Source organism: Daphnia pulex, chromosome 2 (genome assembly GCF_021134715.1).
Source record: "Daphnia pulex isolate KAP4 chromosome 2, ASM2113471v1".
Lineage (NCBI taxonomy): Eukaryota > Metazoa > Arthropoda > Branchiopoda > Diplostraca > Daphniidae > Daphnia > Daphnia pulex.
In genome coordinates this window covers 12,013,968-12,040,617 of record NC_060018.1, presented here as the reverse complement: position 1 = coordinate 12,040,617, position 26,650 = coordinate 12,013,968, and the positions used below count along the sequence as shown (strand labels likewise).

Genomic DNA, 26,650 nt, shown 5'->3' with positions numbered 1-26,650 from the left:
TGTTGTCGTCACAGGATCGGAGATGGTCGTTGTCGCTAATTGTGTGGATGTTGCGATCCGGTTTTCATGTACTGTTGTCCAGTTGCGATCGAACCAGCCTGAGGTGCTGAACGACAACTTCACGACCATTACATTGCAAAATGAAATGTAAGTCTCGTTCTCGATGTACGTTCTCGATGGACTGAAAGGATAAAATTTGCATCGTCCATTTCAGTTAGCTATATATATGAAAGAGAAATTGTAGTCAACTAAATAACCATTTGAAAAGAAATGAATTGTTTTTGTTATGACAAGATTACCCATCACATTTTCCCCCCAAATAAGAAATTAAACTTGTCCTACTTCGATGTAACTGGCACTGTTAAAACGGTTACTAAATTTTCGGGGTTGCCAACCACGAAAAAAAACGGAACGCCCCTGAAATTTTCGTATGTAGCCTAAATTTTCGTGGTTATTGGCACGAAGTCCGCTGTTCTTAACATCTCTAAATATTGGTAGTTGTGTAACGTATTGCGAAACGTCACCGAATAAGATGAATTTAAAAAGGGACATAATCTGTATTAATCATATTAGTTTCACGTGACTATATGTGGAGTGCGAGACTTCTCCAGCATGAGACGGGCAAATGCATTCAACAAATAATACAAATAAGGTCAGATATAGGACAGAACAGTGCATAGCCAATTGCTACCAGTGCACAGACGGGGAATAACTCCCAGCGTACTGCCTGAGGCCTCATCTCGCCTGCACAACTAGTGACAACTGACTAAGGAAATGAGTCATAGAGACTGAGCTCTATAAGGAGTGAGCCAACACTAGACCGCGTGAACGGCCTGGCATTGACTGAAGAAGAACGGCATTGGGTGGGCTTTTATACTAGTTAAGACAGAATCAAGAGACAAAGGCACATTATTAAATAATAGTCGCCCTTTGTTAAGGGTACCCCCAAGTAAGTTGACGTGTGGAATGACCGCTTGTCAATACTATTCGGGGGTAGGCCTAACACTATGGGAACGTACACATTTACACACGATTTATGGGTAGCTCTAGTTCTACAGTAGCTACAGTATTACTGGCGCCGGGCGGCGTCAGGTTGCAGCATCATCAGCTGTGCTGAACAACGCTTCGTTACAGTTGCAAGCCCCAAAAATGCATGGTTACAATAATTAAAAATGTGGTTGAAGGAAAAGATGAAAAATGTTTTATTCACAGTACCATTCGAAGCATGTCAGTTTTTGAAGTGAGATATAAATGTTTAGTACGTTGGAAACATGGTTTGTGAAGAGTGTAAACGGAATAATCAGACAATTATTTGGGAGAGAGAGCCATATGGAAATTATCTTCTCTCTTGACAACTATAAAAGACTGGAAATTTTTATCAAATCTAACTGATCGGTAGATTTCACAAACGAACACGAACTCACCATCATGAGAAAAAATATTGACAATCAAACCAAATGCACTTCTCTGATTACCAGACAATGGACACGCAAGAACGCTTTCATTCACTTTGAACTTATTTGAGCCAATGGATATCCACTTATACACACGCAATGACATATCAAGTTTATCAAAGTTGAAAAAACAAGCGACTTGGCCAGCAAAAGAATTGTTACTAAGACATTTAACTTTAAATGGGGACACGAGAATTGGAGAGGGCAGGAACATATCTCCGGCAGATATAAATTGATTGCATTGCCACTGCTGGTGTCTCATAGATAAGGTGTACGGTGGGTCAATAAAATTTTTAATTTTTCTATGCAATTGCTTGAAATAACTATGCTTTGCTTCAAACCTCATACACCAGAAGGATTGAAGCGGACCTAGCAACCTAATAAATCTAGGGTAGTGAACAAGGTGATGCATTTTGGGTATGATTGTGCATCTCAACAAAGATTTGGGGTCGTTTCTTTTGTAGGATTGGAAATAATGTTCTTGATACTCAACACAGAATTCTTCAATCAACAATTCAAGTTTAACTAGTTCAAAAATCTGATATTGATTCTAAGAAGACTAGCCGACAAATCTCGAGAAGAGTGATGAAACAAAGCCTCCAAGCCTCCTCTCTGTGACCATATTTGAAATTTTCAATAATGTGGTTCAATGTTTTCAATTTAAAAAGTTTGGACTTAATGCAAAAGGGGAGAACGGGGTCATCCTGGACAACATTTTTATTTTTCAATTATTTCTTTTTGTATTTATTTTTTATGAAATATTTTTTACATGCATTGTAAAGTATCCTCTTGTCTACCTACTATATTTTTTATTTATTTTTCCGTTTGAAAATAAAGGAGTTGTAATGATTTTTACAAAGTCAATTTTTTGTACCTTCGCGAAAAAACGTGGGGTCAAACTGGACAGGCTATGTATGAGATTGGACAGTGCTAATTAAAGGCACAATGATCCATGACAAAAATAAAAAAAAATATTTTCGAATTCTCTGTCCATTCTTTAGTCATCCACACTAAAATGGATAAAATCGTGCAAAAAACTTAAGAGTTAGTATTAGAGTTATGAGTGTTTCTGTAAAGAGGGGGCTAGATTGGACATTTTACGGAAATTTGGGCCCTAAGGCTACTAAGCTCCTCCCACTGCTATAGTTAGCGTTGTCCAAATACACCCCTAAAACTGCTGTCCAATCTGACCCGACTCTACACTTTTTTGTATTTTGCTTTTATCTTTTAATGTACTTGACATTAAAATGTAATTTTTACGGTAAACATAAAGGAATGAATGCTCTAGTTATATCTAGAATTTTTTTTATCACGGTATCACGTTTGTATGTTATTTTATAGCTATTGAAATCGAAAAAAAATTACATCACACGCCCCTATTATATTTAATTTGGGATAACATCCAAAATAATCACGCGATCTCAATAACAAGTTTATCCCTGATGTAAAACACCAAATTCTACATAAAAAATGAAAAAATAATTTCATCTTCTGAACTGAGGGAATAATTACATTTGTCCAATATATGACCCGTGTCCATCATGACCCCGTTCTCCCCTACATGATAAGTTTTGAAATAACAAGGGGAAGAATTCCTTCTAGAATATCATGCATAAAATCTGGTGGCAATCCCCCAATTACATGAAAGTGGGCCAGCTCATTCAAAATAGAAGTGCCCGTTATTCCGTATAAACGTTCAAAATGTTCTCTTAGACAAACCATCGCAATGTTGATCATGCAAATTTTTTTCTCTGGGAATGAATTGGTTATCTCTAAATTTACACTGGATGTCTTCTGCGACAGCCAAACAGAATCCGGAACCCTTTCGAAAAACCAATTTTAAAACAACCAATCTGATGACTACCTAGATTGTCTGCAATAACTGCAGCAAGTGTCCCTTGAATAGTTCGCACTTCCCCAAGAATATTCATTTGAACGCCAGCTTCTAGTTTTTCAAATCTTCTACAAGTGGTCTTAGCAAAACATTTAATCCGAACTGCTTCATCGTTGTGTTACGAAAAATTGAAACTACATTGATGGCTTTAAAGGTTGACCTGTCCTTTCTTTTCAGATTACCAAGAGAAAAGTAAACAAAAACAAGTTTGTTTTTTTAGAACGCTTTCCTTTGTCAGCCGTAATCGAAGCTTCATCAATGTACAAAAGAATTTTTAGGGATCCAACACAAGTCTTAAAAAGGGAATTTACTTTAAAAGCTTGCCCACATTCATAACTAGAATATTCAGTTGTCAAAATTTTCTTAACCTCAGTTACTGCACTATAAACATCCTTAAAGTTTAAAATTCTCTCCAATTGTTTTAAAATGGGGACATAAATATACTATTTTGGCTTAAAATGTTGATCCTTTCCAGTTTTGTGACGACCGAAATCTGCTGCCTGAATAGGGAGGACGATGTTTACTGGTTCAATCATTCCTGTGTAAATATCAATAATTTTCAACTAACACATGATTCAATATGAAAAAAAATAGAATCACTACTAACCAAAGTGTTTAACAAAGTATTTGTTTTGAGTAGACTGGTGTTTGAGTTGAGCAAACGGGGTTTCCTTGCAATCCAAAAGACTAGACAAAGCTGACATGGGGTCCAATTTGTTTCCCACAATTAGTCGGATAGCTTCTTGTATGTTGGCTTTTATAGCATTGTTCAATAATTCTGTTCAGATATATACATAAGTCATGATGTACTGAATATTTACTTGTGTCAACTTTTGTTCAGCTAAAAGCTTTAGAACAAAATTACGGAACTTAAGCCCAAGTCGATTTGAGGAAAAAGTTTTGATCCAACATCATGGCCAGTATTTGTCGGAACATCTAAATGTAACAACAGTTACAATAAGTTTAAGACTACAATAAACCTGAATTTACCATTACCTAATTTCTCTGTTGAGTCAATATTATCTGATTGTTTAGGGACGACGCAATCAAGCATGCGAAATTGGGAAAAAATGACATTAGACGTAAACCAACGGCAACGCCTTGATACTGAGTGTCTAAACTCTTCTTAAGTTCCGAGCACTTCGAATAAAAATGGCGGTTAATGGTGGACGTGAGGGTAATTTTTGCAAGTCTACAAAATGTGTGTTTGTAAAGTTAATCAATGGATCAATTAATACGTCTTGTGACATTGTCTTACAAAACGAAGTTCAAGAAAAAAAAGAGAACCGATCTAAAGAAAATTGCTCAAGTCCTGCAACAGAAAAGTAAAGATCTGTCATCGGTTTTTGTCTCTTGTGACAATTATTTTTTTCAGAAACTAAGCGATGTAAGATCCAATACTTGGATCAAAATTGGGGACAACTCGCCTGTCAAAGATAAAAGTGAAATCCGTTGCGTCGTGGTGAAAACAACTAGTTTTACACTCCTTCTTGATGAAGATAACCCAAATTCTTGTAGTGTGATCAATTCCACTGCAATGGTCAAACATGTTCCACGGCCAAATTTCTCAATCTCATCAGATGAAGAGTTTTCAAGCAATTCTTTGCGACCTGCCACTTATCAGCAACAAATTCCTCGTTCAGATATTTCTGACATTGAGTCTGGTATCATTGATTACTTCTTATATTTTGCTATTACAGATATTTTACTAATGAGACTCCATTGAAATTTAGATGGTGAATCCCAACAAGTTGATGATAGTGATGGGCAGCGTATCTTTACTCAAGTTTTCCCCATTGTTGACAGACAGGACAGGGAGTATGTTCGACTCAATTCTGCTACATGCAAGTTGCCAACCTTTTTTGGCACTCAGTTAACTGAAAAGATGAACGATACAAAACAAAGTTTGACAAGTAAAGACTACTTAGCCATCTACAGAATACTTGCCAACTCAATCGAAGAACACATTCTCCATCCACACCCTGATTCCATTCGTTTTGTTGTGGATAGAATGCTGTCAAAGTACCCAAATTTAATTTTGGACAAGAAAAATTCCATTGCAACAAACGTGAGTATGCTGTTATATGTTCAATACTGTACTTAATTCAATTTCCAATTGCATTTCATTCTCTAGGGGGTATTTTATTACAAAATTCAACGGTTTTTTTAGTATAAGAGAAATAAAAACGAATGCACGTTTTCGAAGAATGGAGGCCCTGTTACGACTAAGACATCTGGAACTGATGAAAAGAATCCATCTTCAAAGAAAGTGTGTTTACAAAATGGGACAGAGAGGGGTAGCTACAAAGGTGGTATTTGTTATTACAAGTTAGTTGTAGTACTTTCTCTCTAATATCCTCCTATTGATTTAAATTTAGATGTCGACATGGTCTCTTACAAAGCCAATGTGGCAAAACTGCTTGAGGTGTGTCGAAATTTTGGCGACCAACAAAGCGTTAGATATTTATGCCCTAGTGGCACATTTCCTCCCTTGGACGTCCATGGCACGTCTGTACATCCGAGCCATATCCCCATCCATTTTGAAAATTTTGGATCAACAGCAGATAGCTATTGGATGTCTATCATCGATATCCAATAGATATCCCTTTTTTGTCTTTTAGTTTATCCACCCGACGTATATTATGCATATATAATTTATTATTAACTAATGCGCTGATAGATAATAAAACAAGAAACTCGTCGCACTCAGAATTTTAATGTTAATACTTAGTATGTACTATCGTAGGGAAAACTAATATACAGTAAACAAAACAATAAGATGTAAATGAAAAGAAAGGTTTATTTAATGAAAAATGAAATTCATAGTATACAATTATTAGACAACAACAAAGATGCAACGTGGTAATAAATATTCGTCTTCCCATTCTCCAAAATCCCAATCTTCTCTACGGTCTTCTCCTTCAGGTTCACCTTCGGGATCACTTCCATATTCGTAGGAGTCGTATGAATCTTGACTACTATCATATTGGGAATCGCAGTCTGTGAGAAGGTGAAGATCGACTGTTTCTTGAAGAGATGAGTCAGCAAAATCGTGAGGAGGTAGCGGTGAATCGTGAAATGATGCGCCAAGTTCTTCTTCTTCACTCTCGACTAACGGTGTCGGTTGAAGAGGTGGTGTTATTGAGCCGTGAATTAGTGCTCCTTCCGCTTCAAGGTGAGCGGCATCTTCCCTGATTCTGTTGCGCAGTTGTCTCTCACTGACAATGGTTCTCTGTTTTCTTCTCATTGCTGATTGCCGAGCGTCTATTTAATCTGAAAATACAATTATAGAAACTGTAATTAATTCATAGCAAAAATAAATTGCGAAATAGGGATTAAGTTTACCAGCGCTAAAGAATCATGCATCAGAGAAAATCACTGGCTGTTGACAGCAGCATATGTTAGGTTGTTCACATGAGTTGTTTACATGTGATTTAAGAAAGCAACGTGAAGTTTTGGATTCTATTAAAACATAAATTAAGACAATTTAGAGAAGCTGAAAGTATAGTAATGGACAAAAATTTATCGATAAAATAGGGAAAAGGTTTACCAGCATTAACCAATCTTGAAATCAAGAGAGCAAGAACTCGATGAGAAAGCACTAGCAGCAGTTGGGAGATATATCCAACACAAGACCGAGCATCTATTTAGTCAGAAAATACAATTATAGAAACTGTAAATAATTCATAGCAAAAATAAATTATGAAATAGGGATTAAGTTTACCAGCGCTAAAGCATCATGCAATAGAGAAAATCCTTACAGCGATAAATCACTGACTGTTGACAGCAGCATATGTTAGGTTGTTCACATGAGTTGTTTACATGTCATTCAAGAAAGCAACGTGAAGTTTTGGATTCTATTAAAACATAAATTAAGACAATTTAGAGAAGCTGAAAGTATAGTAATGGACAAAAATTTATCGATAAAATAGAAAAAGGTTTACCAGCATTAACCAATCTTGAAATCAAGAGAGCAAGAACTCGATGAGAAAGCACTAGCAGCAGTTGGGAGATATATCCAACACAAGATAAAGATGAAACAATCTTGAAGTCAAGACGAGAGCAATATCTCTTGAGAAAGCACGTTGTTAGAGCTACCAAACACACGATAAACATGTGTGCTGCTTCATTATCTGTAATGGCGTAATGTAATGGCATAAAATTAAACTATAAGCGATCATTAATAAAAATTCCACTTACGGCTGAAAGAATATCAATAATAATGATGATGTTGCTAAAAGTTAACCACAAAAATAGCTGTAAGTTATTTACGAGCGTTAGAAAAAATTGTAGCCATTTGACAATGAAAAGAATGAGATCGCGTCTTTAAGATGCACCGTTGCCGGTTGATAAATATTATTACGCTTTAGGTAAAATATAGTAAAATAAATAACATCGTTCATTGCGTAAAGTTTTTGACTGTGTATGAGGTTTTAATAAAATTTATATTCTATTTAACAATACCATTCATTACAATATTATGATTTAATTTAACATGTAATGAAGGCGCTATATGAACCGGGAACTGGCAACATACGTACCACTTCCGATCTATGCAGTCGAAGCTTCTTTCATTTTGACGCGTCTTACAATCTCTTACACTAACGTGTTCAACGTTCAATCGTCTCTTATCCTCTTGATCAGTCATTTTAAAGTGTTAAAGCAGCACTACTTAGCTAATAACGGTAACTATTGTTGTTTATTACTATTGAATGGTTTTAGTTTTTCAATCCCCATATTTATGTAGTCCATACATGTACTGCCACGCATTGTCGTTATAACGCTAATTTCTTTTCCTAGATAGCTAGTATGGCCGGAGTATACAATTCATTTCACATAGCTGACTTATGGATAGCAGGCTCTACGAAAGAAGTCTGTATTGTTCATGATCTCTGGTTGTTAGATGATGGGTTGGCATGCCTTTGGCCACCGGCTTCCATGAAGGTTACATCACATGTAAAGCTTCAAAAGCTGCTGCGTTTGAACACAAAGCCATCATCAATTTGGATTCGTTATTTCTGTAAAGTTCGCAAGTCCTTTGGTAAGTTAGAAATCAAAACACACAATTGTGTAAGTCAATCTTATTCGCTTAAAATTTACTGATAGTTTATTTATCCTTCCTTACAGAAACCTTAGAAAATGCCGAACTATTTTTCAACTCAAGAAATGTGGAATTGAGTGAACAATCAGCTGCCGAAGAAACAGGAAAAATTCCCTTGAAAAGAGCCAGAAGACCAACAGAAAGATACTCACCAACTCTAAGCTCAAATGAGTCATCTAGTGCATCGGAATCTGATGAAGAAGCAGAAGCTGCTTCAAAATCAGCAGCTAGTAGAATCAATCGAAGTTATTCTGCCAGACACTATCTGCAGTTACCTAATATTCCAATGCCCTCTGCTCCATCTATCATTTCCGGGCTCTCCCCGTCTTTATAGAGGCTCTTACTGGGGTTATTAATGGATCATTGGAATCAACTAGTAGTAGAGGTCTAAATTTTATTGTTTTAATTTCAGTTCTCTTAATTAATATTTGTCCTTTTTTCACATTCCAGCAACCAGAAAGAATGTGGACAAAACACAGCCGCAACAAACCCAATCTTCTCTCTTCGCTGGCATGCCGTTGCATGACGAATTGTGCCATGTTGCTAATCCTTCCGCGAATCCTGTGCGTCACAAAAGGTCTAAGCTTACAGCTAACGAGTGCCCTCCATTGATGCGTCCCAGCCACAATCCCGCTACTAGTAGAAATCCTACTGCTAATAGAAATCCCTCTGTTACACAACCGGTATTCGGTCCTACCGCTCCACTTACTGTCAGTGTTCCTTCCCCGGTTCAGGTTAGCTCCTTGCTCCAACGGCCATCTTCAAATCGAGGGGATCAGTTTCAATCAGTGCTGATAAACATGTTAACAAAGCAACAAACTCAAATTGACGTATTAATTCTGAACCAACAAGCGTCATCAGCTGATGCAACAATTGACCAAATGCCAGAATGGTTGCCGATCAACGACTACATGCAATTCCAGAGACTCAACAGGACTTTAGCATTTACTCCAGGTGTAGAGAACAAAGTTCGAGACAAACTGGTAATAACTTTGTACTTCATTTACAACAATAATCTTTAACTTTTCCGTTTGTAATTTACAGCTGGCTTACTTCAATTTTATTCATGGGAAAACTGCTGCTAATATGATGACTCGTTGCATGGGTGCACTATTCACTAATTCTATGGCTGGAGATTTGAACTGGAACGGATTAGCTCGGGAAGGTGTAGCAAAAGGAAAATTTGGCAATTCAGAAAGCCAAAAACTAATTCACCGTAATTAATACTACTCTGTTTAATAGTTTATTTTTTAATATGAAGCCTTAATAATGATGCATTTAAATTTTAGTTGCTGTCAACCGGCGATTCCCACAAGCTTCAAAGTTTGAAATGGAGAAGGGCTCCAAGGATTTTCTCCGACACGCCCCAGCGCGCGTCAAGCAAACTGCAGCCAGAGCTGAGAAAGAGGAAGCAGCTATGGTTGCACATGCTGCTGGTGTTGCAGCCGGTGCACGTCATCCCTTGGATCACAGTTACGATAATGTTGAAAGTAATAACTACTAGAAGTAATTAGTGGAAATCAACATTCGACTATTTTATGTGTGACGAATATTTTGTTCAAAAACTGAGAAACCTTACTTTAATTTATTGTATTTATGTCTCTGTTTTTGTACCGTTTATCAGCAATACACACAATAGTCGAACTCGAATAAAACTAAATTTTTATTTTAATATATGCATGTAGGAAAGAGGAGGGGAAATTCTAGTTCGATAAGTAAATTTTAGGGCAACAATTACCTCATAAAACGAGTCCCGGGGTTATTTTTAAGACGTCGTGGGGTTATTTATAAGACGTCTCTGGTAAATAGAAAAATTCGTCTGTAAGACATCTCAGTGACTTGGTATGGAACGGTAATTAAGACGTCCACAATACATCCAGATGTCATCTATTGGGATCAACACAAAACCAAGGGTGGACATCCACAGGCCATCGTGTGCCACTAGGGTGAAAGCAACTTTCGATGGACGAAGAAAAGAAATTGTATCAAATAAATTTGATAACGTTCATCATATTCTACAAACTGCTTGTCCAGTATTGAAGGAATTGAACCAAGCGGACTATGTGAGTAAATTTTTTTTTCTTTTTACATTGAATTGTACCTCACTGACATTTGTTTTCTACTAAAGTTCCAGCTTCTATGAGAGTTTGAAATGGTGACGTGTTCTGGAACCTGCCGAAAATTCATGGATAACTGGGTGACACATGTACCGCTCATTCTGAAGTATGCAGTTAGGACGAAGAAGAGAAACGATGCAGTGAGCAAAGTCTTTCAAACGTACCAGGAGTCTGACATACTCAACTCCTTCGGTAATGAATCCAATTTTTATTTTCATCTTATTTTTGCTGATTTTGTTTGATTACTATAGAGACTCAAGCATCCATCGCCCTGGAAATTCTTCCACTTTTGATCCCGGTCAAAAACAGAAAAGAGGTTGTTGTGGTTAATTATTTTTACTACGTAGAGGAGGTAATCGCTTATACAATCATTGTGTTACAACATTCTGAAAAATCATTATTTATTTGGGATTCTGTCAGCCTAGAAGCCGTCCTAAAGAAAACACTAAATCGCCCGCCATTCATTCTCAACATAGGGGATTCATTTCACATTATTGTGGATAATCAAGTTTTATTAACATCCAATTCCTTGTGTGATTCGCTACCGAACATATTTGCGGCCTATTACGTTTTTTCCATCGCATTTTGTTATTCATTCAAAGTGTAATTCTTGGCTTTGAAGATGAACACTCCAAAAAAAGTCCAGTACTTAAGATGTTCGTTAAAAATCTTGAAGTTGTCAAAGCATCGCTACCCTACTAACACAGCGATGTACCATGGATATGACTGCAGCGTACTCCCAAGGATAAGGGAGATACAAACAGCATATCCATGGAATGCTTCATGGTGATCCTTATTTCCCCTTCCCCGCACGTACCATTTGTATGTCCCTTGAATATACCGGTTTGTGTATACACAGTATCCTTAAATAACATCCATCTTTGGATATGATTTCTGTCAGAAATTAAAAGATAAAAGTCTACCTCGAGACTTGAACTACTGACTTTCAATTCCGTAAAAGGAAATAGAGATATTCTTTAGCTTTTTCGTCCACTGTGTACCTTATATGGTTATACTGTGATGCACATTCTGTGTATGTACCAAATGGTATCACAACAAAATCATACCCCCGGGTATATTACTTTGACGTACAATCAGTATATTAATGAATATACGCTGGTGGATCTACGATGAATATTCTTTATTTCATCCCATCCTAGATCCGAATAAATTTATACCTACGCTATACTACCGCCCCCCAATTGTGACCTGGATGTATTCATCCCATATTAACCTACATCTTACATAAATTGGATGGGCCGTGTTAGTAGGGTAGCATTAAGTAAAATTGCTTAGGCATTGTATTTCATTGTTTACTCTCAGTTAACAAGTTGGCTTTGAAAAAGTTGTTTGAAATACAATAATTTACACTCGATTTAATGAACCAAGTTTCCTTTTATTTACATAATCTAGGGTATAATAGGTCATAGCTTTAGATCCTATAATTTGATGTTAAAAACTTCGAAAAATTAGTACCGTCAACCACGAATTTTTCGTTGTGGTTTATTATACGACTTTTTCGTAGCTAACAACCACGAATCTCCGACTATTAATTTTTGGGAGCTACAACCACGAAAAAGTCGTGAAATGTTTTAACAGTGGGTGAATAAGTAGCTGTTCATTTTTACGACAGAGCAAGTCATTTGAACTCGCTGACCAGCAGCAGCTGTGTAAATGTTGAAGGTGCATCCCGTTTTTGGATACCAGTTAAATTCCCCTTAAATGGCCAAATGGTTCCATTGAAAGATCTGGTTTCGTTGACGAGACACACTAGACAAGAAATTCATCATATAACGTTATTGTTAGTTAAAAAAATGAAATATGAAAAAACCTCATCAGTGATCAGTTTCTCATCAGAGTAGCCGTTCTACCTTGGAAAACGGGTTGTTTCGACTGTGTTACTGCTGGGAGTGGCTCAACAGATGTCCACTGGCAATTAAACCAATCCAGGTAGGTGGAACGAGCAGTGACAACCATCGAATAATAATAACATGTGAGTCAGCAATTATAGCAACGTTCCAATCGCGCAACTAATTTAAAAAATTTATTTTTTGGTAAATTCAATTGTAGTTACAAATGACATACTTGTAAATCACTTGTAGAAGTGGCATATTGACGACTGAACAGGAAAACCGAACCGATCTATTAGTTGAAACTTGAATAGCAAAATCACGCTATCTCCGCATTTTTGTATCGTAATCAGCGAACGGTTGAAAGGTTCCATTGGCCGTTGCTGCTGAGACGTCACGACTTGGAACGAAAGACCCAAATAAAAAAGAGGGTGAAAAAGCAGTTTAAGATTGGCGCTATTTATAACTTTTGAAATTAATAGCTGCTACGATTGTTGTATGAAGGGTTCCCATCTGCATTCAAACTGATCCCATTCGTCATTGAATAGTAAGTTCGGTTTCCTACAGGCACACGCCCATTTCGCGCCGACCTGTAATGAAAGAAAGTTGTATTAATCAGAAGAATATTTAGGAATAATTTGAATATCAAAATAATGTGGAGTTTTCGATTGACGTCCAATTAACTTCCAGGGTCAGTGAGATTAAAATGAGAGCAGGAAAACTGGATCCGCTTACCGGTAAGATACAATAGTCAAGTAGCGATATGAAGAAATTGCACGGTGTGAACTCTCCGTGAAACCACTCTCATACCTTTACTTTTAAGGTACTCGAAGTGCACCGAAGCTCCGTGCGAAAACTCAAATTCGGTGCGTAGACATCTCGGCCAAAACCAACCCGGCCAAGCTAACTCGGCCAGGCCCGTTTTTTGCAGCACGCTAGTTTTATTATCACACAATCTTATATACATTTATAAATTAATTTTGAGGTTGGGACTTTAAAAAATATTTTCCGATTTAAAATTTTTCATTTAGTTTGGTAGTAATACTTTTGCAGTTTGCATGGACTTATAAATTTTTCGAGATTGAAAGTTTTCCATTATTGTAAATGAAGTTTTTCGCACCGAACTTCGATTATGTTTAACTGTTCGAGTGACCTACTCGAATTCTCGAGTAAGTTCAATAAGGCTAGTTCTGCGTACTCGAAGAGGTAACCGAAGGGCTTCGGAGCGCCAGAGTAACCGAACTCGGGTATGGAACTCGAAGGTCGGTATAGGGTGTACAACCCTTTGAGTACGCTAATGGTAATCGAAGGCATACTTGAAGAGACCCTACCCGGTCTTCGAGTACCCAAAAAGAATGAGAGTGTACCCAAATTTTGTAAAAAAAGCACATTTGAAATCGGTGATATCCTACTCTATTTTACCAGCTGACGCAACAATTTTTGAAACTGAACGAGTCTATGTTGCTCCAGGAAAGGAAAGTCCAACTGGGATGTACAAGAAATTCCACCATGGTAGGTAAGTAGAAATTAGGTGCATATGTCTCTATTAGAAATCACAATAGTTTATGCTTTGCTTAATTTTTCCACACTTGAAAAATGAAATAAAAGAAAAAATAATTGTATTAATACTTGCTTCAGCTCAAATCCCCGGTCAAATGTTGAAACCACTTTGTGGTTAAGACGGACAGCGAACCAGAAACTAATTAACAAACCTAGGTTATTATATTAGTAGAGGTTGACGCTGGCTATACGGAAGCTGTCGCCGTCCTTTCGGCAGCTCCGTGTGTATGCCTCCGATCTCTCTCGATATGTATTGACTTGTATATACTGACCTCTGTGTGCTCTTAAACTTGGCTTAAAGAGAATAAATAACGTCAGAACGATGAGACATCAGCTACGTTTCACAGAAGTCTAAGAACTAGAATGAAAAATGTAGTGTTCGTAGTCGGTCCAAAGCCGAGCTTACTCTACAAAGCCAACGAAAACAAGAGGTATTGATGTTATTCATTAAATCAGCTATTAAATCATCATTAAATCCTTCTCGACTTCAAGGGAGATATATGAGGAAAGGTTGAGACTCAAGAGTAAAGTCAGCACCGTGGTTTCAGTGCCACACTCTGTAAAACCTGGCCTGGAAACTTATAAAAAGCCAAAATTAAGACTCAATAGTGTCTCATCGGCATGGTTTCATTGCTGAACTATAGAACAGCAAAAGTTGAATATAATCAAGATGCGATCAAGTTCAGCAAAGAAAAGGTGTCTGAAATGAAGTTTCGTCAATGTTTGTCAAGTTTGTGGTACAATGAACAGCATCCAAAAGATCATCACGGTATTTTTTATTATCACGAAAACTGGCTAATTTTTCCAGACACCGAAGATAATTTTCCGACGCTGCGGACTTTGTCAATAAGAACAATTCAAAATAACTTTCATACCTTGAAGATAAATCTGAGAGAACTACCATTTTCACTGCAGTGGGAAGTTCATCACCAATCTGTTTGATTATTATTTGGAAGAAGCATCAAAATTGTTAATAAGTTTAAGTTAGATTTTAAGTATTTGAACTGTAGTTTTTTTTTGTTAGGTACTGTTGTATTATAATTATTTAATTTGTATTTCTAAATATGGACTAGTCTATACTCTGAAGCCGTTTTGAAACCCCTGCTTTATGAGGTAATCGTTAATCACCTGATTGGACGAAATTCCAGTGAGAAGTACATTATCGTGTCGTATTTTTTTGGAGGAAGCATAAAAATTCTGAAGTATAAGTCTATCGACGAAAGTTTTTTGTTCTCTTGCATTTTAATTATTTATTTTGTATTTCTATGTAGGGCCTAGTTTCAGGCAGTTTCGCACTCATACCTGAACTATCGCTTCCTAAACTGACTTGAAAAATTACAACTTTACAAAATTTATCTCTTTTCTTCCCCACGTCCTGGCCTCCAGAGATTACGAAATCTGAACGTGCGTTGTGGAGGATGTGAGCATGTTGGATAGGTGGAGAATGCGGCTATGAGGCAGAGGTAAATCGTAAATAGGGTTATTGAATATATCGACACCGAAGATAATTTTCCGACGCTGCGGACTTTGTCAATAAGAACAATTCAAAATAACTTTCATACCTTGAAGATAAATCTGAGAGAACTACCATTTTCACTGCAGTGGGAAGTTCATCACCAATCTGTTTGATTATTATTTGGAAGAAGCATCAAAATTGTTAAGTTTAAGTTAGATTTTAAGTATTTGAACTGTAGTTTTTTTGTTAGGTACTGTTGTATTATAATTATTTAATTTGTATTTCTAAATATGGACTAGTCTATAGTCTGAAGCCGTTTTGAAACCCCTGCTTTATGAGGTAATCGTTAATCACCTGATTGGACGAAATTCCAGTGATAAGTACATTATCGTGTCGTATTTTTTTGGAGGAAGCATAAAAATTCTGAAGTAAGTCTATCGACGAAAGTTTTTTGTTCTCTTGCATTTTAATTATTTATTTTGTATTTCTATGTAGGTTCTAGTCTCAGGCAGTTTCGCACTCGTACCTGAACTATCGCTTCCTAAACTGACTTGAAAAATTACAACTTTATAAAATTTATCTCTTTTCTTCCCCACGTCCTGGCCTCCAGAGATTACGAAATCTGAACGTGCGTTGTGGAGGATGTTAGCATGTTGGATAGGTGGAGAATGCGGCTATGAGGCAGAGGTAAATCGTAAATAGGGTTGTTGAATATATCCCCAAAATAGCTGGGTGGAAGTTATCCAGTTATAACTCTCGATAACCCAGGTAGCCTAAATTTTTCTTGAGCAAGTCAGAAACTTTTCAGTGTCCTGCTACAGAAAAATCTTAGCAATATAATAATTCATTTCATCATTTGGTTCTACACATTTTTTCTTTCATTTAGAGTCAAGTTGATATTGCTATACACTATAGCCTAGCTGACTACAGTATTTGGGACTCACTACTTATAGTCCAGGAGCCAGCCTACAATGACGCACATTTTGATTGGCAAAAGGTTTGAAGCTAGAATATGAAAGAGGGGGGTGGGGCGAGTCATGGACTACTTAAGCTAGAGGACGGGTCACTTCGTCAATTCCTATGTCGGCTACCATTTTTTTTTTGTTACTGAAATCAATAGAGCTTTAGAAATGAGCTATAGTTTATTAAATTATCCCTATGCGGCAAATATTTAATTTCGATGATATTCTAATTAGAAATTGACGGAGGTGCTCGTTAGTTGTCGCCGCCTAGCGGTGATTGTTGGTTTACCACTCTATGATTCTCTGGTTTTGCTTTGGTTTGGTTTGATTAGGTGCGTCTGCTATCTGTGATTCTCTGGTGATTCTCTGGATTCTGTTTGTTTCTAAAAACCATAGTTTAGAATTCTTAGCGCTAGGTGGAGACAACCAACGAGCACCTCTCCCGTTCCCCTCAAAATTTAAGCGCAAATATCTTTTTTTTTTAATATCTTCACAAGAAAGGAGCTTTGGAGACTTAGAATAGCTTTTTAAATCTCTATCGATTGACCCTTCTTAAAAAAATATGATTAAAAATTCACCCGACAAGCTATAACACGGCGGGATAGGACGAGGGTCCCGTCCTCTAGCTTAAGTAGAGTCTAAAAAACTCACGTCTGGTCCGCCAGAGCGGCCGCGTCTAAGCGTGACAGGTTGCCAAAGTCGGCGTGAAATACAAAAAATTCCACTTTCTTTGGCAGGAAAAAAACTTATGCCATTTGATAGAAATAATAATTAGGCAGTGGCCTAGAGTGGCACGGAATCTCCAATCTAATCAAACTTAACGCCATTCGATAGAGCTCGTTAAGCCGATTCGAATGGTATATGAGAAAGTTTGTGCAAATGAACGCATCCCTGAGTAAATCGACTTTAAAGTTTTTGGTTTACCGGGCTTCCGTAGCGTCCTTGGCCGCCCCTTTGCGCACCCCTGAGCCCACCCCTCGTCCCTTGAGGGATCACCCCTATTTTATTTCTCGGTACCTGAGAGCCTTTTTTTCGAAAAATTTTTGTGCGCCACCGGACTCGAACTCGGAACATGCTTGCTCAATATGTTCTACTAACCGAGAACTATAACCACTATAAGTCTATTAGTACAAGACCAGACGTTTTACACGTCGCAAACATAAAACCAGACACGGTTAAAGATAGGGGGTTTTGGTGAAATTTTACATATTTGTTGGCATGTATCATAAACATACAAAAAAATAGTTCAAATCATGATGAACACAATGGCGTAAGACCAGACGTCATTAAAAGTCGTTTTAATCAAACCAGACGTTATTTTGTTGTTCAGTTTGACAGATATGCAATAGATATTCGGTTACTAACCGAATTTAATTTTTTTAATTTAAAATTTTCTTAAATTTAAAATTAATTAAATAAATATGCCTAGGTACTAGGCTACTATATCATCTGTTGAACTGCCTACTAGGGGAGACCGGGGCTAAGTGGGACACGGGGCTAAAATGTACAGGACAGTTTTGTTATGTAAAAATTTGTTTTAAAATTCTGAAATAAATACAGCGTATTTTAAATGATGTTTTATTGGTTTTATTTATCCTCTTAACTTTTTTTCCCGAATTTCTGATTAATTTTGCGAGTTTTATGGGAAAACCCAAAAAATGGGAATCAGAAAAAAATTTTTGGACGTTTAGTTTTCAATTTTTTTTTATAATTCTATAAATATTTTTATAAACCCAGATAGCTATTTGATAGGGTTTTCTTTCTAGTTTAAGATAGTATTTTTATTTTATAAAAAATGTGTTTCTAAGTATTTGATAATTTAGTTTATTTGTTTTTGTTTGGGTCCGGGTTAAATGGTACAGCCATCTGTTGCCAGGTTAACGATCAAAAAAGATCGAAAAAAAGACATCATTACTTTTTTTATTGTATCTCCACTTATACTCAATATAATAAATAAAATTACAGTAATTCTGAAAGAGTAATGAATTTCCTTTTCAATACTACGTCTTTCAATAAATGTAATCCATCCGTTGCAGAGAAAAATGGAGTTCCATTTTGCTACTGGCTCTGTACCGTTTAACCCAAAAAAAAATTTTTTCTTCTTTTTTTCCTCTTTACATTTAATTAAATAACTGTTACATAGTTTAACGAAAAAATATGAAAAAATAGCCTAACGTAGAGAAATGCATGAGAATCACTCCTATACTTTAATTTTTTCTTAATTCTTATATTTAAAAAATTGGCAGCGTAAAGAATAAAAGTGTCCCACATAGCCCCGGTCTCCCCTACATAGGAAGTAGGGAACCCCTAGCGGATGAGTGTGACAGCTTTACACTGGCTAAAAGAAATAGATTTACTGTGTGATGTAACCGGTAGAACCCAAGGAGCAATTAATTTTATTTAGACTTCCAGTCAATTAAAATGGTCACCACCCAAAAATCCACCGATTTCCATGGATTCGTACCGCTGCTGCGGTGAAACGGTCGCCGACACTATAAAGCCAATATCCGCTTCCTGGATTATTCGTGAAAATAAAAATGAGCATAGTCTGAGAATTATGCATATAATTAATTAAAAAAAGAAATATGACATGCAAAGGCTGATTCCACTGTAGGGGAGAGTGGGGCGATCTGGCTCACTTTTTTTCTTTTAGCTCCCATTCCTTTATTTTCCACTGTATTTAGATCCACCAAATCTTAAAAGAAAGAGAATTCTTCCTGCTTTAAATGGTGATTTTTTCAATCCGATCTAAATAAATTAAGACTAGGTTATTGCCGATTTAAAAAAAAAAAAAAAAAAAGAGCAAACCCGCCCCAGATACGGGGTCACTTGCTCACACCGCCGGGGTGTCTCGGCCCCTGTATTTCTTACGGAAAAACCGTTGACTGACAGTAGAAACTTAAAGTTTAAAAAAATAACCCAATATGCAACCCACCAACGGAATATCAATTAAAAAGCTTAAATAAGTATGGTAGTTGACTAAAAACACGGAAAAAGTCGAACACAAATGATTTTACTGCTATTTTATGCATATGCAATTTTATGTAAGCCAAAAAGCCCCGACACTGTGTGGCCGATGCGCCCCCAACAAAGGGGTCTTAGTAGATTATTGAATATCTCTTATTTAAACTATTGTAAATATAAAGCAAACTAAACAGGCTTAAAGAGGAGATAACGTAGAGAGTATTTTACATATTTTTTTTATAATTTTAAAGTAATCGGGAAAGCCAACACTTGATTCGAAAGTCAAAGTAGGACGACCCAATTTTAGACGAAAAATTTTACTTTTCATTCCTCAACCGTTCGTCGTACTACCATGAAATTTTGTTTTAAGATGCGCATTACTAACATCTACATCTCCTGATTTTTTGAATATTTTATTGCAATTCTAACCCATCAAGAAATCAATTGAGCCTACCGACCCGAACGCCAGATCGCCCCACTCTCCCCTACTGTAAATTATTCTTTCATCATTACCGTAGTGAATTCTGATTTACTTTGAAAAAGTCTCGGAAAAAGTTGGTATTTTAAAATCAGTAAAAGCTTATCATTCATTCATCATCTACTATTTTCATCTTTAATCAACCTGTTATACACTCTCTTGGTGTTGGAGATCTGATAAGCTTAAATTGATGTAAGTACAAACAAATATAAGGAATGATGCATGCTTCAACTGTTCTAGTCCTATTCATATTCCCACAATAAAACAAAACTTAAATCATGACTAATACCATTAATAAATTTTTTATATTTCTATCTTAATTTTTACTCTTTGATCCTGCCAGGCACCGAACTTGGAACCTATTGCTCCGTAGTCCGTAGACCATTAATAAATTTTTTATATTTCTATCTTAATTTTTACTCTTTGATTCTGCCAGGCACCGAACTTGGAACCTATTGCTCCGTAGTCAAGCACTTTATACATTGAGCCACAAGGCCCCCGATTTCATTGGTTAAATTATTTTTCTTATGTCTGCGCCTGGATAAAAAATGACTTTCCAGAGTACTATTTCCTTTTATAGGAACTATTCGGCTTGAATTATAATGTAAATTGTATAAGATGACACGAGGTAAATTATAGGGACGATTCTAAAACTATAGTATTACTAGTACTAGTACTATTGCTTCGGCGAAGTGGGCATCAGATTATGAATTTCTCCCGGAAAAACTGCATGAATGCTAGTAAATAGCCACCAAAAAGAATCAGGAATAGAAGGTGAAATTGTTCGAGTTTAATTTGATTGTCGTATTTCTTGGTCGCAACGCCTTTGCTGTTGAAATCGAGTCGACACTTCTCGGGTGGTTTTTCATACGCTTCAAACCAATAGTCCCGCAGTCCAGTGTCAAAAAACCATAACGACCTACACAACCGATCAATATAAAACATAATATTCCAAACATTTTTAGAAGCTGTCTTTTTCACGAAAATTAATACAATCCTAACTAACTCTCGATTGATTTGTTCGATGTAAGGGCTCGATTTGGGAACGGCCAAGAACATCTTTCCACGAAGTTGACTCAAACGCCATAGCCAGACGACACCTTTTGGTATTGTACTGCTGAAGGCTAGCAATGCCAGCAGACCATGGCTGAATGCAATAAAGAGATAATGACTAAAATAAGAACGAAAATTTGATTAGTAGCTACAAATAGCTTATTACTATAATGGAAACGCAGTTCTCTTCCTCTAAAACGGATATGGCCAGTTCCTCGAAGGAGAATTTACGGCATTCCAATGAACATTTCTGGATTCGGTCAGAGATTATTTTCAAATATCCTTTCTCGGATCGCTATATAGAAACGCGAAAATTACGTCAGGATTTTTGTTAGTTCATATTGTCAAGTTAACGACGAATACAAACCTTCGTGAGCATTCGCAGGTCTGTGTCTTGAATGGATCCGATTAATACAGTTGCCTTGTACTTTGTGGCAAGGGCCAAATCGCGAAAGGAATTGATTTCGGGTCTCTGATAAACCACCGACGTGTAAGACGTCAAAGTCGAGTTGTAAATGTTGACGAAAACAAAAGCTACAAGACACCAGGTCGCAGCGAGAAGTTTCTGCGATGATTGTCGGCACGGAAAATAGATCCCTTAAACAATCAGCCGAAAAATACTCGTGAAAAAGTATATAGAGGAAATGCAGTAAAAAACCAGATCAAAAAATATTAATTACCCTGAGAAACCATGGTTCCATACAAGTACCAAGCAACAGTCCCAGCGCGCATCTCGTCGGCCTTATTTTCATTTACGTTAACACCCCAGCGTTTTGTTACGTTATAAAAAATGACAGACATTGCAGCGATGACTATTCCTGAAAATACGAAGGCGATCCATATCTGCAGATCCAATTATATATTTTTGTTTTGAAGGATCGATTTTCAATTTGTGAAAAGTAATAGACGTTAATACTCCTATTGAAAACACGTCGAAAGCGCTGGTAAAAGAAATGTTAGCATCAGGATATTTGACAAGGATCCCGGTATTGTCACCGCCCACAAATCCACAAAATTCAATGGCTTCGTACCGCTCTTGTGAGACGGTCAATGGCACTAAACCAATATCAGCTTCCTGAATTAAGACATGAGAAAACATTTGTACTAATCTGAGAATAAATTGGTTTGAAAGAAATATCGACGTATTAGTTTGTACGAGTTTGGTGATTGTTCCGATAACTCCGTTCCAATTTTCGTTGTACTCGACTCCAAAGGTGTTTTCAGGCGCAGGTAATATCTTGTAACTATTTTTTAAAAACGGCCTCAGCAACAATTGCGATTTTGAGTGACAAACATAAAAAAGACTTACGTGAACTTCAACTTCTGAGACAGGTACAACAACTGTTGGTAGAGATAGTCTGAATACTCTGTAATGTGGCCGGACGAATTCCGCAAAATGGAAACGTATGGTGGAAACTTAAAATTTAATAATACACGTATATTCAAATTGTATACAATACACTACATGTGGGATCAGATGAGACTGGTCGAATGTTTTGTATTATACGTTGCCTGTGACGACTTGTAGTTCCTTTCCTCGCAAACTGCTTTGCAGGTGATTTCGCAGAATGGCGTTGGCTTCTCTACCGTTATTAGTTGTGTCCGTGATTCTAATAAAAATCACCAAACACAGCAGAAACGCAAATTGTCCTCTGCTGGTTACGACCATATTCTTTGCTGCGATCCTCTTCGATCGGAAGGTTCTGATGTAGTACTGGCTAAATTCGTTCGTTCCCTTTGTTTATATGGTTCTCTAATATATCCGATTGATACCGTCGACTAAAGACATTTCTTATTGCTGCACGCCATTCATATCACGCATATCCTACGTATCGATTGAAGACTAAATAAATATTTGAGGCGCTATATATGCAGCTTTTGGCTAAAGAGAGCGCCTGTTGGGCATATCTGAATTTTCTGATGAGTTTGCCATGACACTGTATAGCTGAACTGACAGATTTATACGCATGGATAAAGTTCATGACTAAAACAAACGATATGTACTACTAGTTAGGACTTTCCCGAACTGATTAGGTCAGCAATAGGTCAGGTATAGAAGCTACGTCTGGAAGCTTTGCTATCTACAGAAATATCTCCTGCATGATATGCCATGAATTGGCCAACTCGTTGTAACCATGACGCCGGGAGTCGGCAGTCGTAAACAATATACCTACAAATACACACTGGTGAATGCTAGACCATTTCTTTTTTTTATGTATGAATATACTCGAATGGATATAGATTATTTTTCCCTGTTCGATTAAGGAAATTTAATTTCATCGTTATGCGCAAAGAATGTTTTCATTTCTTTATTGCTGTATCGATTTTATGTCGGACCAGCAAGAGTTCGTTCAAGTTCATTTGTAAAATCGTTTCTTTTCGTTCGAATTGATAGTGCGAAGATTTGGGGTCTTCAGCAATTTAGGGAACACTTAGGAAAATTTATAAATTTAAAAATTTAGAGTTTCCGATTTCCCGCTGATATTTATTTCGATCCTGCCAGGGATCGAACCTGGAATCTCTTGTTCCGTAGGCAAGCGCCTTATCCATTGGGCCACAGAACCTTATGTATTTAAAACTCCAAAAAAATAAAATTATTTAGGAACGTATCTACGTGCGCATTTTTCGATGCCACAATTTTATTCTCGGGTCTACCACAAGCCAACATCTTATTGTGAACATGTCAATATATGAGAATTGTAATTTTTTAAAATTCATCAACACACATAGGGCATTCATCAGTATAGGTAAAAAATAACTTTCCAGAGCACTATTGGCCTTTTAGGAACTATTCGGCTTGGATTAAAATGTAAATTTTAATAGACGACTATTAGCAGAAGTCTAAACATTTCTGAGCTACACTGGAGCTACAGTCCCTCTTCGTCGAAGTGGGCAGGTTAATTTTTCACGAAAAAATTGAATGAATGCTAGCAAATAGCCACCAAAAAGAATCAGGAATGGTAGGTGAAAATGTTCCAGTTTAATTTGATGGCCGAATCTTTTGATCGCAACGCCTTTGCTGTTGTAGTCCAGTCGACACTGTGCGGGCGGTTTTGCATACGCTTTTAACCAATAGTCCCGCAGTCCAGTGTCAAAGAACATGAATGACCTAAGTAATATCGATCAATATGACACGTATCATTTTAAGTATAGCTACTAATATGCTTCTTATTCTCACGAATAAATAATTATTTCTAAAATACTGACGCTCGGTTGATTTCTTCTTTGTAGGGACTCGATTTGGGAACGGCCAAGAACATGGGCTTCCACGAAGTTGACTCGAACGCCATAGCCAGACGACAACTTTTGGCATTGAACTTCTTCAGACTAGCGATGCCAGCAGCCCAGGTCTGAATTCGATAAATCAATATTAATTATAGGCTAAATTGAGAAACAAACACGATGATGATGTCTCACTATTAACGAAACGCAGTTCTCTTCCTCTAAAACCGAAACGGCCAGTTCCTCGAAGGAGAATTTTCTGCAGTCCGATGAACATTGGTCGATTCTGTCAGCGACCATTTTTAGATAACTTTTCCGGGGTCGCTACAAACGGGAAAACTACCTTGGATTTTTGTTTGTTAAAACATGTTATATATACTGACAGACATATACCTTCATGATAACCCGCAAATCTATATCTTGAATGGATCCGGTTAAAACAGTGGCCTTGTACTTTGTGGCAAGAGCCAAATCACGAAAGGAATTGACTTCGGGTCTTTGATAAGTCACCGACATGTAAGACGTCAGAGTCGAGTTGTAAGTGTTGACGAAGACGAAAGTAACGAAACACCAGGTCGCAACGAGAAGTTTCTGCGATGGTTGTTGGCACGGAAAATAATTCCCTAAAACACAAACAACAGAAAAATACTCGTGAACAAGTGACAGCGTGAACAAGTGATTTAATAAAACCGATTATTAATTTAAGATAAAATTTACCCTGAGAAAACGTGTTTCCAAAAAAATACATCAATATAGTCCCAGCTCTTATCTCGGGCTTATTTTCATCAACGTTAATACGCAAGCGTTTGGTTACGTAAGAAAAAATGCGACAAATGGTAACAATTGCTATTCCTGAAATTATGCCCCACATCCATACCTGCGGACAATATCATCAGTGTTAATTTTTTGAAAGATTTTTGAATGATGGACATTACCTCGATTGAAAACACGTCGAAAGCGCTGGTAAATGAAATATTAGCGGCAGGATATTTGACAAGAATCCCGGTATTGTCACCACCCAAAAATCCGCAGAATTCAATGGATTCGTACCGCTCCAGTGAAACGGTAGCCGGCACTAAGCCAATATCAGCTTCCTGGTTTAATTTTTGAAAATAGAATTAACAAAATCTGAGAATTATTTGTCGAATGAATTAAATCGTCGTATAGTTCGTACGAGGTTGGTGATTGTTTCAATGACGGCACTCCAAATATCTATAGACTTGACTCCGTCATGGATGCTGTTTCCAGCCGCAGGGAATATTGTGTAACTATTTTTCGGTGTACAAAACGGTTTCAGAAACAATTCTGCTTTTGATTGACAAACATAAAGACTCTTACGTGAACTCCAACTTCTGAGACAGGTACTGCAAATGTTGGTACATGTGGTCGGAGTAGTCAGTGATGTGGCCAGAAGAGTTCCGCAAAATGGAAATGTAAGGTGGAAACTGCAAAGTTTAAAAAACAATTTAATTATAGCTATTATGTTATCGTAATAAATACGTAAGATCCAATGCTTTGAAATGAGTTAATGATATATAGCCTAATACATGTCCTGTGACGACTCGTAGATCCCTTCCTCGTATATTGCCTTGGAGCTTGTGCGGGATATGATGGACCGCTTTTCCTTTGCTGCCGCTAATACCTGCGTTCGTGATTGCTATTGCAAGCACCAAACATAGCAGAAGCCCAAATTTTATTCTGATGGTTACGACCATTTCTTTGCGATCCTCTTCGGTCGGAAGGTTCCAATGCACTTGGTAAACTCGTTCGTTATTTCTTTGGTTTATATGTCATTTTGTATCCATCACGGGTCATTTCGTCGATTGCTCAACACGCAATTCACGTCACGCATCACAACTACGTCGACTGTAGATGAATAAATAGTCAAGGTTATTCAGCTGTCGGTAAGAAGCCTGTTGGAACTCAACTTATATTCCCGGTGAGTCTGCAATTTTCGCTCTATGCTGCTGAAGTCAGAATCATCCATGAATGAACTTCATGGCCAACCGCCAACGCAAAGGTTGCATTACTCTATTACCCAAACTTTTTATATCATAAGGTCAAACTAATATAATACTCGATACTTTGGCTCACTAATCTTTCTATTTATATAGTTGAAGTCTCTCCTTGATGCATCAGTTGTCAACTTGTTGTTACCATGACGTCGGGAGTGGACAGTCAGCATCAGCAATATACACACTGATGAACGGTAGGCCAACTTTTTCGTTATTAGATAACACGGCCTATTGGAAAGCCACGTATTAATTTGGAAACCACTTTTTTTCGAACGACAAAAGGCTGATATTAATCGATCCTGCCAGGGATCGAACCTGGAATCTCTTGCTCCGTAGGCAAGCGCCTTATCCATTGGGCCACAGGACCGTCATTTTCTTGTAGAAACGATTTAATTACGTTATACACATGAAGCCGGCAGGGAGGCTTCATCTAATTTAGTAATTTCTATTCGTGTCTGCCATCGTAGACCTAGCTTAAAGTCGGTAATGCGAAACATTAATACGTCTGTTCCGCGCAGTCTTTG

General features: G+C 37.2%; 4 protein-coding genes, 2 long non-coding RNA genes and 1 other non-coding gene across 7 annotated transcripts; 2 read left to right on the top strand and 5 right to left on the bottom strand.

Annotated features, from left to right (window-relative positions):
* Window positions 1–6,130: 6,130 nt before the first annotated feature.
* LOC124204493 lies at window positions 6,131–7,636 on the bottom strand. Its single transcript, XR_006878938.1, has 6 exons — window positions 7,549–7,636; window positions 7,293–7,481; window positions 7,073–7,205; window positions 6,899–6,991; window positions 6,694–6,810; window positions 6,131–6,621 (listed from the first exon to the last, which is right to left on the bottom strand). It is a non-coding gene; the product is annotated as an uncharacterized LOC124204493 (long non-coding RNA).
* Window positions 7,637–7,923: 287 nt separating this feature from the next.
* On the top strand, window positions 7,924–8,976 carry LOC124204519. Its single transcript, XR_006878956.1, has 4 exons — window positions 7,924–8,033; window positions 8,149–8,389; window positions 8,476–8,834; window positions 8,900–8,976. It is a non-coding gene; the product is annotated as an uncharacterized LOC124204519 (long non-coding RNA).
* A 13-nt stretch (window positions 8,977–8,989) lies between these two features.
* LOC124204508 lies at window positions 8,990–10,097 on the top strand. Its single transcript, XM_046601597.1, has 3 exons — window positions 8,990–9,432; window positions 9,494–9,665; window positions 9,739–10,097. Exons 1-3 carry the CDS (start codon window positions 9,061–9,063, stop codon window positions 9,951–9,953), a joined length of 759 nt encoding a protein of 252 aa, XP_046457553.1. The 5' UTR covers window positions 8,990–9,060; the 3' UTR covers window positions 9,954–10,097.
* A 10,764-nt stretch (window positions 10,098–20,861) lies between these two features.
* Window positions 20,862–21,726, bottom strand: LOC124209652. The gene is made up of 3 exons (XM_046607746.1): window positions 21,570–21,726; window positions 21,257–21,486; window positions 20,862–21,184 (listed from the first exon to the last, which is right to left on the bottom strand). The coding sequence occupies exons 1-3, from the start codon at window positions 21,688–21,690 to the stop codon at window positions 21,038–21,040; spliced, it is 498 nt and encodes a 165-aa protein (XP_046463702.1). The 5' UTR covers window positions 21,691–21,726; the 3' UTR covers window positions 20,862–21,037.
* A 1,813-nt stretch (window positions 21,727–23,539) lies between these two features.
* LOC124207164 lies at window positions 23,540–24,426 on the bottom strand. Its single transcript, XM_046604493.1, has 3 exons — window positions 24,307–24,426; window positions 24,097–24,239; window positions 23,540–23,998 (listed from the first exon to the last, which is right to left on the bottom strand). The coding sequence occupies exons 1-3, from the start codon at window positions 24,409–24,411 to the stop codon at window positions 23,746–23,748; spliced, it is 501 nt and encodes a 166-aa protein (XP_046460449.1). The 5' UTR covers window positions 24,412–24,426; the 3' UTR covers window positions 23,540–23,745.
* A 54-nt stretch (window positions 24,427–24,480) lies between these two features.
* On the bottom strand, window positions 24,481–26,062 carry LOC124207942. Its single transcript, XM_046605595.1, has 6 exons — window positions 25,659–26,062; window positions 25,450–25,556; window positions 25,286–25,379; window positions 25,047–25,205; window positions 24,829–24,988; window positions 24,481–24,734 (listed from the first exon to the last, which is right to left on the bottom strand). The coding sequence occupies exons 1-6, from the start codon at window positions 25,824–25,826 to the stop codon at window positions 24,481–24,483; spliced, it is 942 nt and encodes a 313-aa protein (XP_046461551.1). The 5' UTR covers window positions 25,827–26,062.
* Window positions 26,063–26,420: 358 nt separating this feature from the next.
* On the bottom strand, window positions 26,421–26,493 carry Trnar-acg. Its single transcript has one exon. It is a non-coding gene; the product is annotated as a tRNA-Arg (tRNA).
* Between the last annotated feature and the right edge of the window lie 157 nt (window positions 26,494–26,650).